The sequence below is a fragment of the Barbus barbus genome (assembly GCF_936440315.1).
Source record: "Barbus barbus genome assembly, chromosome: 8".
Lineage (NCBI taxonomy): Eukaryota > Metazoa > Chordata > Actinopteri > Cypriniformes > Cyprinidae > Barbus > Barbus barbus.
The window spans coordinates 10,039,169-10,058,171 of record NC_136736.1 but is presented as its reverse complement, the minus strand read 5'-3'; the positions used below and the strand labels follow the sequence as shown (position 1 = coordinate 10,058,171).

At 38.1% G+C, this 19,003-nt stretch overlaps 1 protein-coding gene across 1 annotated transcript in view; it reads right to left on the bottom strand.

Moving 5' to 3' along the window:
* The window catches only part of LOC306874088 (mastermind-like protein 3), a 120,324-nt gene that overhangs the window by 39,889 nt on the left and 61,432 nt on the right, over positions 1-19,003 (bottom strand). The window contains exon 2 of the mRNA XM_079423828.1: positions 10,288-11,844. Within this exon, the coding sequence (XP_079279954.1) occupies positions 10,288-11,844 (1,557 nt within the window). The remainder of the gene's footprint in view (positions 1-10,287; positions 11,845-19,003) is intronic.

The following is a 19,003-nucleotide window of genomic DNA, read 5'->3' as shown; positions in this document are numbered from 1 at the left end:
AATAAGTAAATAAGTACCTGAAGTAATTTTCTCTTTCTTGCATACTTATAACAGTTGTTATTCCTTGCTCAATTATAATAAAATATGTTTTTGTTTTGAAATATTTCTAGAGAATATATTAAGCAGCATAACTGGAAACATGCTGAGACAACAGTTTTTCACGTACCATAATTATTCATGTAATTATACAACAGTAATAGATTCCATGACCCTGCTTGATTTAAAGATGGGTTTTATCTGCCTGCCTCATCTGTACACGACGATTTTATGTTTGTTTCAATTACTGGTTTAGTAATTATTCAAGCTGCATGACAAACAACTACTGCCTGTTGTTTTCAAGGTATCGACTTAGTATCAATACAGAGATGAAATCATAAAGCCAAACTATCGGTATCAAGCCATAGAGAGCGTCTACATGTTTTGAGGGTGGGCGAGGAAAAATTCTACCCACTGCAATCTCCCAGCAGCAATAAACACACTAAAGACTAAATAAAAATCCTCGCATGTTGACAGGTGTCAAACATTTCCATAAACACACATGTGCGAGCTCCGCACACACAAAACTCCCACCTTTCCCATCTCGAGTCTGCCATTGATTTCGGAAGTGCTATGAGCCATGGTATCTATGGCAACACAGTGGCTGAGACAGCCAAAGTTTCTCTCTCTCTTATTGGTGAGGTATCCTCACTGGAGGAAGTGAGAGGAGGGGGAAGAGGAAGAGAGATAAAGGCATCATTCTTATTCTGTGCTACAGGCCAATGTTGGCTTCATAGCACACTGGCAGCAAAAGCATCCTGGTCCCTGCATACTAAACAGAGCTCTGTCATGCAAGCACACGCTCACACGAATGTGAATCTTATAAATATCCAGACTGTTTTATAGCCTGCGTTCTTATAGCGACAACACTCAAACACAAGCTTACGTATATGAGGAAGCTGCATCTAAGCAGGCTTTATAAAATCAAACGCTAATACACACGGGCAGGCAGACACCCACTGCAGGCTGCTTTTTTCCTGGGCACCATATGCCCCGGTGCACACACACACACACACCTCCTCCTGGCCTGTGCACGAACCCCCCACCACCACCACCACCATCTCCTCTGCTCTCTATCTCCTCCCTCTCCCTCTCCTCTGCCATGATCCATGTGGTCTCTCCATCTGTCAGTGTTAGCGTGCGGACAAAGAGAAGAGTGCAGCAGTGGCAGCACACACACACACACACACACACACACTACAGTCAGCACACACAGGTATTGCAGTGCAATATAACCAGCACGTACCTGCAGCTTAAGATGCATTCACAGCAGGTGACGTGAGTGAATTTCAAAAAACAATTACTGGGCCTTGTTTCAACACAAAATTCATGTGCATGCTGACAATGGACACATTTCTTGGGTGTGTGTGTTAGATTCATACGCATATGCACTGCAGCACTTACGGCGTACTGGTCACTTTTGGCACCGTAGTTGCAGATGGAATCATTTCACATGATACTGCTTTACGACATGATGTCTAGATGCAATATTTATTTTTTTTTTTTGTGAAAATCGAAGTGCATATGTTTATGGTTTAAAGGGGATGAATTTAAAGATGCAATTGAATATTGTGAATATTGTGTGAATATTACAATAACACTAAAAACAGCCAATAAATAAACTTAAATGTATAAAATACTAAAATAAAATAAAACATTCCACTAAAAAGATCTATAAATAAATAAACTTAAAATATATGTTAATTATAAAATTAAACATATCACTAAAAAGTCAAAATTATAAATAAATACATGAATTAATAAAAATTATACTAAACCTTTAAATATAAAATAATATACTGCTAAAATTTTTCAAACTAAAACAATTATAATTAAAATAATCCTTGTCTGTGAAAGGTGCTATATAAATAAATTTAATTTTATTACTTAATTCAAATTATTAAATGGATGCCACCTTATTGGGACAATAAAACCCTCCCTACACCTCCCCTAACCCTACCCGATATTTTATTTTCAACTTTTTGATTATTTCCTTAATTTTTATTGAAAATAAATGCCTTTCCGATGCGATATGAGATTTGAAAAGGGAGGAAAAAAGTTTGGTATAAGGCAGGCTCGAACTCGGGTCGATCGCAGCAAAAAGCATAGGCCTACGCCTTACCATCTACACCATTGAAATTGATGCTATATGGGCATTTTTTTGTTGACTAACTCAATCGCACGTTGGTGGGCGGAGTTGCCAACAAGGCGGGATATTTGCACGTAGTGTAAATAGACACTCCGTAAAGTTAGAACTTGTTTTGAACAATTTCTTTGTCATTTGCAGATTGATTTTAAGTAGGGGAAAAAAAAATCTATTTAAATCGTGAATCAGATTTTTTGTGAAAAAATCTGTGATTTTTTTTTCAGGCAATATCACCCAGCCCTAGGTTAACATCAACTTGAGTGTACAGTATCTCTTAACCTTCCTCAACCAACTTCAGCATTAGTCAGACTTGGCTTATTCTACTCAGCCATAAGCTTTAACCCAAAGACGGCCGCTATAGTATCTATGTGGACACTCTTTCTGTAGCTCATTCATGGCTGTGTCAATATAGTTCAGTGCAGAGATGTTGACCAGGCCCCCTGTGAATATGCAATAGATAAACATACATCATTATGGGACGTCAAGTAGAGAAAATATTTCCACAACTGGGAATTGTGTGTGTGTGTTTACAAAGCCTTTATACAACTAGTTGCTAAAACAACGCTCCATCGTTGTATCTGCCCTCTTTCCTTGTTGACACACACAAGTGCACACAAATGCCTTTGTTTAGGCGGCACAGCGACGGTCGGTGGTGGTTTTGTCTGGTGCAGTCTGGTGTTGTCAAGGATACAACGAGTGCGGTGTGCTTCAGCCCCCACCGATCTTTCCTCCCGTCCTCACTCCTGCAGGATCTGAGAGCGGCTCGGCTCAATCCCTGATGTATGCGCGCGTGCGTGTGTGTGTGTGTGTGTGAGAGAGAGAGTGTCTGATGAGGAGGGGGGTTTGAAGGAAAGCAATACCTCTTCTTCCTGTGAATAAAGAGAGCTGGGGGAAGGGGAGAGGACAAGAGCGGTATATTTTTTTTTTATGATTTCTCTGAATTATGAATTTCTCTGAATCTCTGATTTTCTCCACTGTTGGAGATTTATTCCACAAGACTCTGCTTCCATGGCACATGAAAGATGACCGTAATACAGGCAGAACTCCAGGTGCATGTGTCAGCATATGCTAGCCATATGAATGAACTTTTAACTCTGAAGATAAGATAGAGATGTCATAATACTGCCTTTCTTTGTCACTGTGGAAAAAAGAACCATACACTGTCTTTCTTAGTGGTGCTTGCTAAGGCAAACATTGCAATTGCGCATACTTAGGCTTCAGGATTTGAAGGAACCTACTAACCCTAGCGCGTAATTCGACCCACACGCTTGTGCTACGAACCTAAATGATACCTTGAGTAGCTGATGCTACCTGAGGAGAGGAATGCGATTACATTCAAAGTGTTCAGACGTATCATTTTGGCTTGGTGTTATAAACAAAAGAGCTAAAAATCCACTCAATATCCACTAAACATTGAAGGAGAGACTAAGCTTTACCTAAGGACTGTTTAGGCACAGGGTTATTTAAGTAAGTAACCACTTCCAAAACCCTAGCAATCACCTACAACACCCCAGATAATGCACTAAGAACATTTAGAACACCTTAGAAACTACAGACACACCCTGGCAACCATCCATAACATGATAGCAAACATCCAGCAAAGCCCTAGCAACCACTTAAAAGGCCTTATGATTTCTGCGATGTGGAAAACAGGGACTGAATCGCAGAATCATAAAAATGGAATTCAATGTATAACGTGGAATGTCATGGAATTTGGCTAATTTTGGATGGATACATCAAAAGTAGGTCAGTATACTTAAATCAGAATGAGATATGGACTAGAGCCTGTGAAAATTAAGCCGCAAAAAAAATAAAAAATAAATATGAATCCTGCATGTTCTGTGTGTCTCTGTGTGAATGAATGGCGCAGATGCGCAGTTTCATTTACTATACATACTGAAACATACTGATACATGAAGAATCTCCAGAACTGCTTTGAGAGTCACTTCTTCAGCATTTTACCGTGTCTTTTGAGTAAAACTATTCTTATATCTTATAAAAACAGAAGCCTAAAGGTCTTCACAGCCACCTGTTAAAATAAAAGTTCAGTTTAACTTGACAGAAATATTACTTAATGTATTGATTGTACTAATACAACTAATACAATTATTATTAAAATATTATTTTTAAAAGGAATATTTACCATAAAAATTATTTACTAGGATTTATTTAGCAGAAAAATGTAAATACACAACTAGTGCTGTCAAACCATTAATCACGATTAATCATATCCAAAATAACAGTTTTTGTTTACATAATATATGTATGTGTACGGTGTTTATTTATGTATATATAAATACACACACAGTATTTGAAAATATTTACATGTGTGTATATATATATATATATATATATATATATATATATAAACAATTTTCTTAAGTATATACATACGTGTATGTATGTATGCATGCATGCATGCATGCATGTATATATATATATATATATATATATATATATATATATATATATATATATATATATATATATATATATATATATATATATATATGTATGTATATATGTATGTATATATATATATATATATATATATATATATATATATATATATATATACACATATATATATATATATGTATGTGTGTGTATGTGTGTGTATATATAAAGTGTCCAAAGCAGTTTCTGCACATTGCTATGGTTTTTTTGGTGGTTTGATATGTAGGCCCATAGGTGGTTGATAGATGGTTGTTGGTGGTTGTCAGGGCGTTACTATGCACGTTACTATGCACGAAATTGTAACACCCCAGCAACTACATACAACACCAAACCACCTAGCAACATGCTAAAACCACTTGGAACACCATAGAAAACAGAAAGTAAGACCCTCGCTAGGTGGTTGCAATGTCTTGGCAACCAACCACAACACCCAAGAAATGCATTAAAACTACTCCGAAGACTCAGAATTATCATAGTAACACCCTGGTAACCATTCAACAACCTAACAACCACAAACCAAAGCCCTAGCAATCTCCCACAGCACCCTAGCAATGTGCTTTAAAAAAAACCTCTCAGAACACCGGGAAACCACCTAGTAAGCAAACATCTAGCAAATATCCAAGACAGCAAGTTTTGACAGCAAGTTTTGCTCTGCTAAGTAGGGTAAATGTACCTATTAAGCTCACGTACCCATAAAGCACACTTCCAATTTTGAGATCAGATTATAAAAACAAAAAATGTATTATCCTACTTGATGTCTTAACCAATTGATGTTTATTTCTATATACCTCCTGTAATTTCAAGTCAATCAGATCATTGCACGCTGAGATATGAGTCTCCATGTGTTCACACTGTCTGGAGGCCATTTTGAAAGCTGTCTAAAAACTTTCACTAAAAGAGTAGCCCCTTAAATGTGTTTTTTTTTAGATGTTTAAGCCTTTATTTTTGGGTAAATTTCACTACTTATTGTAAAATGAAGAGAATAATGTTCAGACTTTTGCATATTACAACCTGGAACTTGGATGTGAGAAATAATTACATTCGAACCAAAAGATAGTTTTAGCAACATAACGCAGATGCTACAGAACACAGTTAGCTGACTAGCTGTATAAGATTGTGTGCTACGCTAATATATTACTTCACAGGCAGTACTGGCTTGTACTTTTACATCCATATTATTATAAATTGACAGTTTATTGCTGTTCTGTCGTTTTACAGTGCTGTAATTTTTAAAGATTTCATATTTTAAGGTGAGCTTAAAGGGTGCCCTACTATGAAAATCAGTTCAGTTATTTCAGTGTGACATCAATAAGAAAAGTGTAATTTCATAGATATTGTTAATAATAGTTGTTCATATTAAAATATGTATGAACTTAATACATGACCTAGACTATTTATTTAGCAAAATCCTGTCATTTTAATAAATATTATATTAACTATATAAAAAATATTTTTCTGCTCCAATTAAGCTCAGTGTGCTCTCCTTAAACTCTTCCACATTGCACGTCTATGTAAATACTTCATAAACAGATTTTAAATATTAACTGATGGTTGTCACTTCAATAATAATGCATTTTATTACACATAATACACTTTAATTTAAGTTAATCGATTTTCTATGGAATCAGTCGACTCAAATCTGCAGACTGGCTCTGATCTTTGGCAACTAGCATCAGATTCTCCAGACTGTAAATCTGTGGAAAATCGGGGCAAAAATCAAGTAGTGTATTCCAGTATTAAGAGACTTTAGATAAGTTAACAACCATTTAAAAAGAGGTTTCATAATGAGGCTAGTTTCTATGTTCGTCCCCATGAATTAAATGTTTTATTGGTTTGTTTTATTTGATTTTTGAATGTTACTTAGCTGAAAGTGGGCTTGTATAGATGTTGATATGTGCTTAGATGACACTTCATTATGAATATATAACTGATCGACTTGAATGCTTTGTTGCTTGATTTTAGTGTTCTGTTTTTTTTTTGTGATTGACTTTGTACCTTCAAAAAATATATATTTTTACATTTATTCTTTTAAAATTTTCCTTAAAATAAACAAGAATTTTTAATAAAACATGATGTGAGCTTAATGGGAGCAGGGGTGTGCTTAAAGGGTACAAAAATGTACCCATTAAGCAGAGCCAGACTTTTTGAATGTAATGATGTATATCTTAATTTAAATGCTTTTGTCATTTTAAATAAAATTAAATATTTTTGTGTGAGAGATTAATATTTTATTTTAACATAATATTTTGTACTGAACCAATATCTTGTGCACTAAAAATGTCTCAATGTAGATTTTGGTGAGCTTAATAGGTACGTTTACCCTACCGTTCATAGTTTCTTTGGAAATACATAAAACATCACTCTTGTCACACCAGACTACCTGAGAGGCTGATTGCCCATTAGGCAACCATACTGTTAATATTTGAAGCCGCTAAGCATCTATTAGTTCACACACAAGCTTTACATTGACATTAGCCCTAGTACACACTCACACACAAACAAACAAAGGCCACCATATCGTTTCCCCTTCTTTCCTTTTGATCGCCCACAAATACATAACAGCAGTCACAGCGATATGCAAAATGGCATGGAGTGACAATTAAAGCCTGACTAACAAGCTTTTAAGGACCGTGCTAAAGTTTCATAATCACACACTAATAAGATTATGCAAACTCGTCCATTTAGCCACCTGTGTATGAAAAAAGAAAAAGGAGAAACAGAAAACCAAACAACTAGATGTGTTCTGATCTCTATGAATGTGTGTTCAAGGAAGCCATTGTGAGAAAGCTTTTACTGAATGCCTTTACCTTTATAAGCAACCATAAATATTGCTAATTGCAATTCCACCCCCATACCAAGACTGTCCACCAAAAGCATCCAGCACTCTTTAATCAATAACCTTATGGCCCGTCTATTGTCTAGATGAAAGATCCAATAAGATGCTAAATTCAAAATGCATTATCCAATCAAAATTCACCATTCCTCAACTCCAAATGAGATTCGGTGCACACAAGACAACAGTAATAGTGGAGTTCTGAAAGCAAGAAGCTAATAATTTGACAGTATATTGAAACTATTACATCCTCTCTGTTTTCTATTTGTTTTTGTAAATCAATTACAGTCTGATTAAAAAGTCTGAGAACACTAGTGGAATAAAACCCTTCTGTTTTTTTTTTTTTTTCTTAAACATCAGCAACAAATCTGAGTGACATTTTGAAAAAAATTAAACTAAATTTAAAATACCAGATTTTCAGTTATAGACCCACACCTTTTGTGTGAAGACAAAAGCCACCATTTGGTTTCATTTCATACAATGGAACAACTAATTTACAAAATGTGGTGGGATTTGTTATTGATTTTTTATAGCTGAGATCTGCACACATAACACTTCACATGTTCTCTATGGACAAAAGGGACATAAGAAATGTGTAAATTCATATTATGAGAAGCATGTAAAAAGAAGCATGCAAATTGTCTGAATGTAACGCCTGAGCTAAGCTAGCACCTTTTGGTTTGCTGACACAAATCTTAAATATTTTGCTAGCCACTTCACTGCAGGTCGATTATCGTTCTAATTTGTGTGTAACAACATTTACCAGTAATAACTACAAGAACGGGAGATGATGCTGCGCTAAAAGGAAGCAAATAAGTAATTCTGATATGTAGACCTCAGGCAAAACAAAAATTAGCATTAGCGATGAAGACAAGTCTGGCTGTTCTTAGGTGGCTGAGAAAACACGATGTGAAGAATTAGCAAATGTTTGTCAGGATTATATCTACTACATTCAAAGCAATGAAAGCAGAATTTTTGTGCGGACATGTACATAGAGCAAGCGTACCATATGACACTATACCAATTAAACTGAGAAAAATAGCATCAAACGTGTATTTAGAAGGAGGGAAATTACAAAAGAGCACAAATTTCTCTTTTTCATACTCTATTCTCTTTCATAGTACCTTTCTCCCGTTTAGTCTTTGATTTCTTTTAAACCTTTTCCATAATTCATACCATCTTTTACTTATGGTCTACCTTAATTCTGCTTTTTCTCTCTACCTTGTTTCGCTCTTCTGCTGCATTTTCCTCAGGCTGCAAAAGAACCAACCATCATAAATCTACCCCTTTATTGCTTCTGAGGAGAGAGAACGAGGGAAAGAGGGAAGGGAGGGGGGACATGGAAGATGCAGGAGAAGAAAAAAGAGAGGAAAATGGGTGGAGGAATATCTAATCTCAGAGCAAGAGCTACAGGACCCAATGAACAGATGGATAAAATGAAAGGAGGAGAGAGAGGGAGCTTGGGAGGGGCTGAGGATGTCATCATTAATGAGAATAATTTACAGTTCAGAAGCTAGCAGACTCGAGACCTCTTCAGTAACTGAGACCACCACCAGCACCCCTCCAATTACAAACGGCATTCTAGCACTCTTGGCTGACTTTTTCATGTAAACCGTAGTCTAGCTAAGAAACTGTGTTAGATAATCAGGCAACAGATAGTAACAAATTTCACACTTCTCATTAGCTGTGGACTGAAGGTCAGTTGTTACGACCAATGAGCAAATGGCAGTGGCATTTAAGTGAACTGTAATTAGTCATTTCAAAATCCTATCAATTCCTGACACTGAAAGAAGAGCTTCTCTCTTCTTTTAGTGTCGTCATTTGCTCTTTATTCCAAGGAAAGGATGAGGGAAAACGATTTTGGTGGCCACGGGGACATCGGAGGTTGGTGCATAGGCATAAATATATTACAGAGTGTCGATTTCCTATTCCAAGAGCTAGCTGTTGCTCAGGGCAACAGGAACCATTACTGTCCCACTGCACAACACAGACATAAAATCCAGAGTTATGGGTGAGGACTTATCGGTTCGACTCTTAGCGTGTATCTAGGCAAACTGCCCAATGCTGAAGCTTTATCTGAATGATTAAGAGTTAGCTTTTAGTCTTGCATAGCCAGAATTTTGTCTAAAATTTCACAAATTTTGCATCTTCTAACATCCACTTAAAAAAGAAGAGCCATCTAACTGGCATTAAAGCAACCAATCACAGGTCTGATGTTTTGATGTGTTTTGAGGCAGGTTTATCAGAAGTATATTACATCACAATAATAGAACGACTTAAAAAAAATAATGGTCCAGCAGTCTTCATGAATGACTATATAGAAAACACACACAAAAAATAAATAAATAGTGCATTAAGACTGGTGTGCTATATGCACCTGAAAGTCAATGAACGGACTGTGAGGAGACCAATTGACTCTTTGGGTGAAACCAAATGAAAAAGGCTTGATATATTTTATTTCTGGAAATGGCTAAAGCTTTAAGAAAGTTGTCACTTACATGCATTCCCTGGCTTCTCATCCAAAAACCCACCTAATCAGATCACAACAAATATAAAATAAAAGTTCGCAAATGCCTCAACACCAAAATGTGAAACTACTCTGTTTGTCCCAAGCACAGACTAACAAAGATATAGTATTCCAAGAATCGCTGACATAACTCTATAGCGGACAGCTCAACTGTAACAATAACCATCCGAACACGGAAATCTCAAAGATTAGATTAAACACATCCAATTTATAGCTGGTGCATGAAATATTCCATTCAAATATAGATATTTAGCTCTCCATAACATGAATAAAAATCAAGGATCTTACCTGAACATGCTGCTGCATAGAACCATATGGCATGCCTTGACTCAGCGCTTTTTGCTTTATCATAATCATCCTCTTCTGTTCTTCACTTAAATGGGCTGACTGGTTGGGCATTGGACCTGGAGCTTGTGATGGCCCACCCCCGGTGCCCTGCATGTAGGGCATCATCGGGTTTTTGGCTTGATTGGCCATGGGCGGCGTCATCCGCTGACTCATGTGGTCTACTCCACTGAAATGAGTCAGCGGCTTGGTGTTGCTGTAAGAGAGCTGCTTGCTGAGGTTTTGGGTAGCCAAATTATTAGGTTGCTGCTGTTGCTGGTTGAGCATGTTCATGTGGTTCTGTGGGAGGTAGTTGTTCATGCTTGGTGTTTTTGGCCCCATTGTGTTGCTAGCATTGAAAGCCTGCGTATACATCATGGGGCTATTTGGTTTGTCTGGGTTAAAGGGCCCACTGTACGGGCTCGTTGGTGCTCCTGCAGGCGACCAGCTTGCTGCCTGGGACTGCTGTTGGTGTTTTTGTTGGATAAGTTTGGCACGCTGCTGAGCAGCCATTTGCTTCAGCTGCTCGGCCGGTGAAAGTTCAGATGTGGGCGGGACTGGTACACCTCCACCTGTTCCCCCTGATCCAGGACCACCACCTGTTACTGGAGTTGATGTCACAGGGCCAACGCCAGGACCTGCATTCATCATAAATCCATTCCCAGGCCTTGCGGCCTGGGTCTGCGCTTGGGTGGGCGTTTGCGGAGAACGTGCCACGCAGTTAGCGGGCGATCCTGACGGCATTCCAACTGCTGGTGACTGCTGCAAGGGTTGTTGGGGTGGTGTCCCATTGGCAGCAGTTGCAAACGGGGGACCAGAGGAAGATGGTCGCACCTGAGGTGACCCCATGGCCATCTGTCCACTCTGCGGTTGCGGTGTACTGTTGGGTGCCGTAGCTACAGAGTTAGGTGCTGGGTCTTGTGCAAGCTGCATTTGTTCCGTTGTGGCCCGTGAAAAGTCGCTCACTTCCTTTTTCTCCTCAAAGTCCTCATTGAAGAGGTCGTGCATGTCGTCCTCAGGCACTGTGTTGGCCAACTCATCAATCAGTTCCTGCCATTCCTGGTCATTCAGATTGATGTCAGAGAATAGCTTGTTCTGATTTGAAAGCGAAGTATCCGAGGACTCGATTCCACCGCCGTCGTCCAAAGGCTCTTGTTTCATGTCCTTTGGTAGGCTAAAGCCATCTTCCAACTCCAACGAACCATTCAGTTTAATATCAGGCATTCCACCATTTTTGCCCAAATCCTCAGGACGTCCAGTAATGTGGTTTGTACCAGCATTGCCGTTGCCGGTTCCGTTGTTTGAGGAGGCACTGTTGTTGCCCGAGGGCAAGGTGGGTTTGATGTCCATTGGATGAAGTGGGGAAATGGGCGGGAGGCTACCAAGAGAGTCCATTCCAGTGCATCCTTCCTTACGGAGTCTCTTTGTTGTGGGAGAATAACTCCCATCACCAATGCCATTTTGGTCACCATTTAAAGGAGACCGGGCACTGTCCAATTTCCTCTTCACTGTCTCCTGGAGCTGAGAGAGAAATTAAAGAGAGAACAATGGTTAGAAGGTCTCTTCAGGTCAATATGAAAACAAAGAACAAGACATTTTCAGAATAATGTTGTCGTACATTCACAATATCTTGTAATGCTACCTAGTGAAGCAGTTTTGCAGTGTATAAATAGTCAGACATGGTACTATTCAAACAATTATTTACATTTCAGAGCAGAAGCACATCAGAGTGGTTTCTAGTCCAGAATGCCAAAATTTACATAGGTAATATATTCTCGGTATCAAAACACTTCACAATAGAAAAAGTTTTCTGCCAATGATAGTCATTGTGGTTACGTGTATGTGTGTTAAAAAAAGTAAACATTCACTTGATATTTACTCAAAGTGCCTTGCTCTTTTTGTTTATCTGATAGTACAGAAGATCATTCACTGAGGTGTTGTCTTGACGCCAAATGAGTGCAGGTATTTTGATCAAAACTGGAATTAAGTGTGGGCAGTTTGTGTTGGTTTTCCATAATCTGTGCAGGAGTTTGGGTTTAAACAGAGGCCTAATGAGACAATAATAGGCTAATTTAAGAAAGAAGACAAGGCGGCCCTTCTATTGGCCACTATGCAAAGATTTCGGCTCAAACTCAGTCTAATCCATTTACAGTAGGAAGATGTCAGAATTGTCAATGAATTAGAACCAATCAGTGATGTCAAACAGTCCGTGACTTTAACATTTTTTTGAAAAGCTGTTATAAAGTGGATGAATTAGACTGACTACTCAAAGGTAGTCTTAAACCCTATTCGCACGGGATTAGTATTATCTGGGGACCATGTGTGATTTTGAAATTACCCCCCACATCTGAATTTCGTGTGGTGCATTCGCACGGGATAAGCGAAGCCTGTGATTTTACTCGAAATTACTGACTTATCTCCCGGATACCCGGATGTCAAGGCTTTGAGAGTCCCGTTCTATGGTCCAATTAGATGGATTTAAAAAAAAAAAAAAGAAAAGAAACTAATATAGTTTTGTGCCCCATGTCATTTACATTTCACCAAGTTAAAATAATATCTCAAACTTTATGCTTGATTTATTTGTAACACATTAAACCTTTTCAGCTTTCTCTTTCTGAAAATTGCATGGTGTAGTGATATGACAGCACCCAAAATACTATCAAACACTCCAAAGCAGCTCCATTCTTTGCGAAAGATGGATAAAAAGGCACACAGGAAACAAAAACCTTGAAAAATGATATACGACCCGCCAAATGCTGGCCAAAACACAGAGACGCCGATTCGCACGGGACTAATATCATCAAAGGACCTCGGTGTTTGGCGAAATATGGTAGGTCATTTGCGGGGGAATTTTTACTTTACAAATTACAGACATGGCCGATTCGCACGGGATTAAGATCACAGCCAACCTCCACAATTATTACAAATGACTGGAGGTCACCAGGTAATACTAATCCCGTGCGAATAGGGCTTTAGTGTGCTCATCCAGCAGCTTGGTTCTATGAGAATTAAACAGTTCCATTTTTAAAATCTGGACACTTTCTATCTGACTGTCAGATCAGGTTCTCGTGAACTCTTAACCAACCTAATTATGCAAGGCTACCCTAAGACTAAAGGTCATTGCACAATCTGAAATTTTTGCACATTAAAAAATAATTACGACCTCACGTTATGTCAATCACGTTTGCACACACTGCCTCCGAAAATTTCCTCCGTCATAAAAAAAATTACGGATTGGGTTCGATTTTTTCTGTTTTTCGTATCCGTAGCCAGCATTTTGAGAGGTGTTTTGACAGTTCAAAGGCACCGTACCAGCAAACGCCAAAATCCAGAATGGCGGATGTCAAGTTCATCCACTTCGTCTCGCAGCACAAAGCACTTTATACAGATCCTTGCACACTGAGTTTACAGAAATTAGTGGTCTTCTTTTTAATATGTGGCTCTAGTATCGCTAGCAAAGCATCAAACTGAGCCACTGACATCCTAAAGTAAACTTTGAATCCCCGTGATAATCCTGCTGTTCCTTAATAAGGAGGGGGAACTCTCCGTCCTCTCTATATCTCAGGATTGGATGGACCCGATATTTCCTTTCTTTTTTTTTTTTTAAAGAAGCAAGAGGACAACAAAATCATCCTCAATGCTTGAAGACTCCATTTAGTAGGCTACTGTTTTGCGAATTTTTTCGCAACGGCTTAATTTATACACATCAGACTCAGTGTGCAAGGTTTCTGTGCGTGACGAATTTTTAGGATTACGAATACAAAAAAACGCATACAAAATTTTTGGACTCAGTGTGCAATGACCTTAACTATAGAACTAGTCATTCAACTGACTGGCTTGTCCGTTTGAAAGTATGTAGTTTTGCACATGCCTGTTTTACATAGACAAACATAGAAATTCTCACTGCAGAATCACTGATAGGAGGGAAAAGGTGATGAGCGTCAGTTATCACTTCACAATTACAAAGAGAGAGAAAAGAGAGAGAGAATAGAGGGGAGGGAATCATATGCAAAATAAACGGAGTTTCATCGTTCACGCATGGGCACACTTTTATCCCACAATGTTCTTCTGCTTAATTTGTCTCAGCCATTAAGCTGTGTCTAAGCCGCTCAGCACACGCATGTTAGACAGTAACACACATGTACATCCCAACAGAGGTTAGGGACAAGAGACAAACCTTAAAATTGTCATTACTGCCTTAAATAGCATTACATATTGGCACAATCAACCACAAGGAGGGGAGAAAATGTGCAATCAGTTGTAATGTGAGTTCAAGCGTTCCTCCAGTTAATCCACAAATGATTCACTTAACATTCAGTTGTGTCACTTTGCAAACGGTCCCTTCCCTCTCACTATTGCAGGGCAGTGCAGTGGGGAATGAACAACGGCAAATATTGACGGAGAAAGAGTGATAGATGCCTCCTGAGAGGTGAGGATAGAAAAGAAGGTGAAAAGCATTTCCCATCATCTCTCCTCATCTTTCTGTTTGTGCTAATGACTCTCACAGTGAACACATTTAACGGTGTGTTAATTACAGAAGTGAAATGTGTGCGTAAACCCGGAGATGTAGATGAACCGCAAGAACATTAGCGACAAATTCTCCCCATACACAACAACAGGATCCCACCCACCTTCTTTGCTTATCCCAGTGGACTTCGGTGTGTGTGTGCATGTTAGAAATCTCACACACACACACACACACACACTCCACTGAAACATGCGAAATGAGATTCTGAAACAACAAGATTCATGGATCTTCTCTCAGAGTCTCCTCTGAGGCAATACGTCTAGTCCCCCTCCCTCCTTCTATCTCTTTCTCTCAGTCTGTCTCTCCCTACATGACCAGAAGAACAGCGAGATCATGATGGGAAACAAGAAAGGCTGATGTTTACTGGCTAGCTTTATGCAAAAGAAGGAGATAAGCAGGATAAAATGAGGCACGCACACACATACAAAACACGTTCTGCTGCAGTCTGCCCCTATAAGACTTTTACACCGTCTGGCTATGCTTAATAGACATGGCATGTACTGTAAGCTTTACTGTAGCATGCACAAATATGATCCTCGTGTTCATGTTGACTGTAGGTTTGTGTGGGGTTGCATCTTTCATTGTTACACCTCTGTCGTGTGCAACAGCTAAGGGGGTTGTCAAGGCAACCGTTGTCACGACGGCTGTCAATATTCGTGCCGTTTATCATGCCATAAAGACGATTAGGATGACTGTCACTCACACAGAGAAAGTGAGTGATGGGGAGAGAGAGAGAGAGAGAGAGAAGGAAATCAAGGCAGAAATCGAGAACAATGTGGTGCACATAAAACTGGCTGCACTCATACAGTCAGTATAGGGGACTGACAAAAATATTAGCAAAATTGTGCTGTACATAGGCCACTGTGTTTATGAACAGGTAGCCAAGGTCAATCGCCTTCTGTAACTGTCAAAGCATGTAACAATAGCTTGAAGTGCCATGTACTTATCTTAAGTGCCAGCAGTGGCTAATCAGTATGAAATGAAAAAAGTAACAAAACAAAATTTTAAAAAATTTAAATAAAATAAAAAATGTAATAAAATGAAAAGTAAAATGAAATAAAACAATAAAATAAAACCAAATTAAAAATGTGACAATTTGTTTTTAATTAAATTAAACAAAATTAAATTAAATGTAACAAAATAAAAAAATGAAACGATCAAATAAAAAAAAATTATAATAATTTTTGTCATTATTACCATTACAATTAAATATTATTACAATTAATATACAGCATTATTTACAATAGGTGATATTTTTATGATCATTTTGTCTTAAAAATTGAACAGAAATTGTAATGTGTCGAGCACCCATTTAAATAAAATAAATATATTTTAAAAATACTTATAATAAAATTTCTGTTACTATTATTATTATTATTTTACGGTTATTTTGTCACTCCATTTTAAATTCTATTAAAAGAACCATAATTACCAGTAAAAATAGTACAGGCAAACATATTTTGCTATGAGAACTCAATGCCTTATAAATTTGTGGATGACGTCGCTAAGCATTTTCTCACTCCACTCCTGCACCCTATCGGTCCGTGTGTGATGAATCCTCTCAGAGTGTCACATGATTGATATCAATAATGATCATCTTCCTGCAAAGACACTGTATGCTAAGTGAGGCATAATTAGGTATGTTTAGCACCAACCCCCTCCAGCAGACATCTTCACTGACGTCCGGGGTCGAGCGGTACGGTACGGATGGCGTAACTAGCGACACCATAAGCCGCAGACAGAGACCCATCTAGCTAGCAGCATTTGGCTCAAAACCGCCGTAATAGGATAAGAACGGCGAGAAAACCTCCCCCAAGCCTAAACTAGCATGGCAGGGTTAAGAAAACACTCGGCAGAGGTAGAGACAGGAAGAGCGAGAAAGTCTGTGCATACGTGCGCGTGTGTGTGTGTGTGTGTAGCGGGGGGAGGCTGATGTTTGTTTTTCTCCATTTCACTGCCTATTAAAGTGTTCAGTAGCTCACACAAACACACTCCCTCTCCTGCTCTCTTCACAGTCACCATGTGGGAGAGCACACAGATAAAGGGAGGGAGAGAAATACAAGAGGGAGGGAGGGAAAGACAGAAGAGCTCTTCAGACAGACGGTAATGCTTTCGTGTGACTGGAGAGAGAGAGAGAGAGAGAGAGAGAGAGAGAGAGAGCATGGGGGGAGAGAATCACCAAGGTGCAGTTGTTATAGCAACCTCCTGATCCCGAAGCCCCTCCCCCCAGCTCCTGGACTGAATGCACTGGACACTTCTGCCAATAATCTCTCTCGCTCCTCCTCTCTAGTGATCTCCCTCCCTAATGTTTTATTTCCTCTCTCTACCCTTCTATACCTACCCTATGCTTTTTTACTCATCTATTGAATTCTCTTCTTTATGTCTCAATCTCTGTGCACTCTTCTTTGTCAAATGTATGCAATACTTACCCTGTATTACTGACTTTGTCTCGTACCCGTATTGTACAACATAACAGAAAACGCAACCTTGATTGTTTCACCTTGAGGCGTTACAGGGTGCACCTAGCAAATGTGCAAATATATAGCCAGATACAAACTATGGTGATATTGTGTCCAAACAGGTTTCCAGTGACATGATATTTGTCTGTACAAAAAGACTGCAAAAAAATGCTGTGCAACGTGGCATGATTGCAACCAATCAGATGATGTTTGACATTAAATGTACAGTATGAAGAAAATAATTCTGGACCAATAAGATTTTAGAGTGGGCGGAGCTACTAGGTGTGACAAATGAATGACAATGTCATGTTGCTTGTTGCAGAAGCTTAGGACAAAATGAAGAGGTGGTATTTATTGTATTATTTAATACAATACAAAATAGAGCGAATAAAGAAAAAAAGTGGCAAGAACCTAAATGTGTGTTTTTAAAGATCAAGCATAAAATAATCTGGGATAAATGGAAAAATAGGGGAAATAAGCATGCTCAACTAAATACCCAACATTTTTTAAAAACAAATTAATACTTTTATTCAGCAAGTAAATATTTCTGAATTGTTACATAAATTATTTCAACTAAATGCAGTTCTTTTGAGATTTCTTTCCATTCAAAGAACCATGTATCACTGTTTCCACAAAAACAAAGCAGGTTTTCAAAAATGATAATAAAAAGAAATGTTTCTTGAGCAGCAAATCAGTATATTATAATCATTTCTGAAGGACCATGTGACACTGAAGACTGGAGTAATGATGCAGAAAATTCAGCTTTGCCATCACAGGAATAAAATTACATTATAAAATATATTAAATTAAAAAAAATTATATAATATATAAAAAAAAATTATATATATATTTTTTTTTTTAACCTTTTGGACAGTGGTGCTTATTAAATATTGAGTGACAGGGCTCTAGACTGCGACCAAAATGCGACCATTTTTTGAGAATGTGCGAGTAAAAATTTGACTGTCACATTTGTGCGAGTGCATGATCTGCACTGCTTCATACAGCGCATGCTGCAGAGCTGCGCCACATTGTAACAGGAGTCAGATTTCACTGATCACGTGAAGAGATTTGGTTTTCAAACTAAAGTAAAAGACCACTTCTTAAACCAGAGATGGTGAACATGTTGGTATTCTCGTAGAAAAAAAAAAGTCCTGTCAGCAACAGACAGTTTAGTTTTACTTTTCTTTTTGTTTTGAAAAGCTTATTATATTTGCTGTTTACCTCACGTTACGCTATGGAGGCTTTCCTTAATTGTTTTAGATTATTTATTTGATTCTTCAGTGTTTGCTAAACATTCTGTAATTTATTAGTCGGTATATAATACAGCATGTGATGTGTCCTGACTCCTGTGCCATGCCTCGTCTTATTCGTTTTTGCTAATAAACATTATGTAAGACAGTTTGTCATTGCAGCCTACTGTTTTCTTGTCGTTGTGCTTTTTAATTAAGAATAACAATGAATCCATCTCTTGTTTTAGTCTTAAAAAGTGAAAGGTGTATAGATAGAAGCAAAACAGACAATTATCTTTTCTTGTAAAACATAACACCAAGACCGCAAATTTGAAAGTGAAAGTGAAAGCGCATGAAAAAAGTAATTCCTGTTCACAAAATTTAAATCACAAATAATACTGATAAAAAAAATCAGTGTAAAATAAGTGTGTCTAAGTTTAAGTGTGTGTGCGTGTGTTTAATCC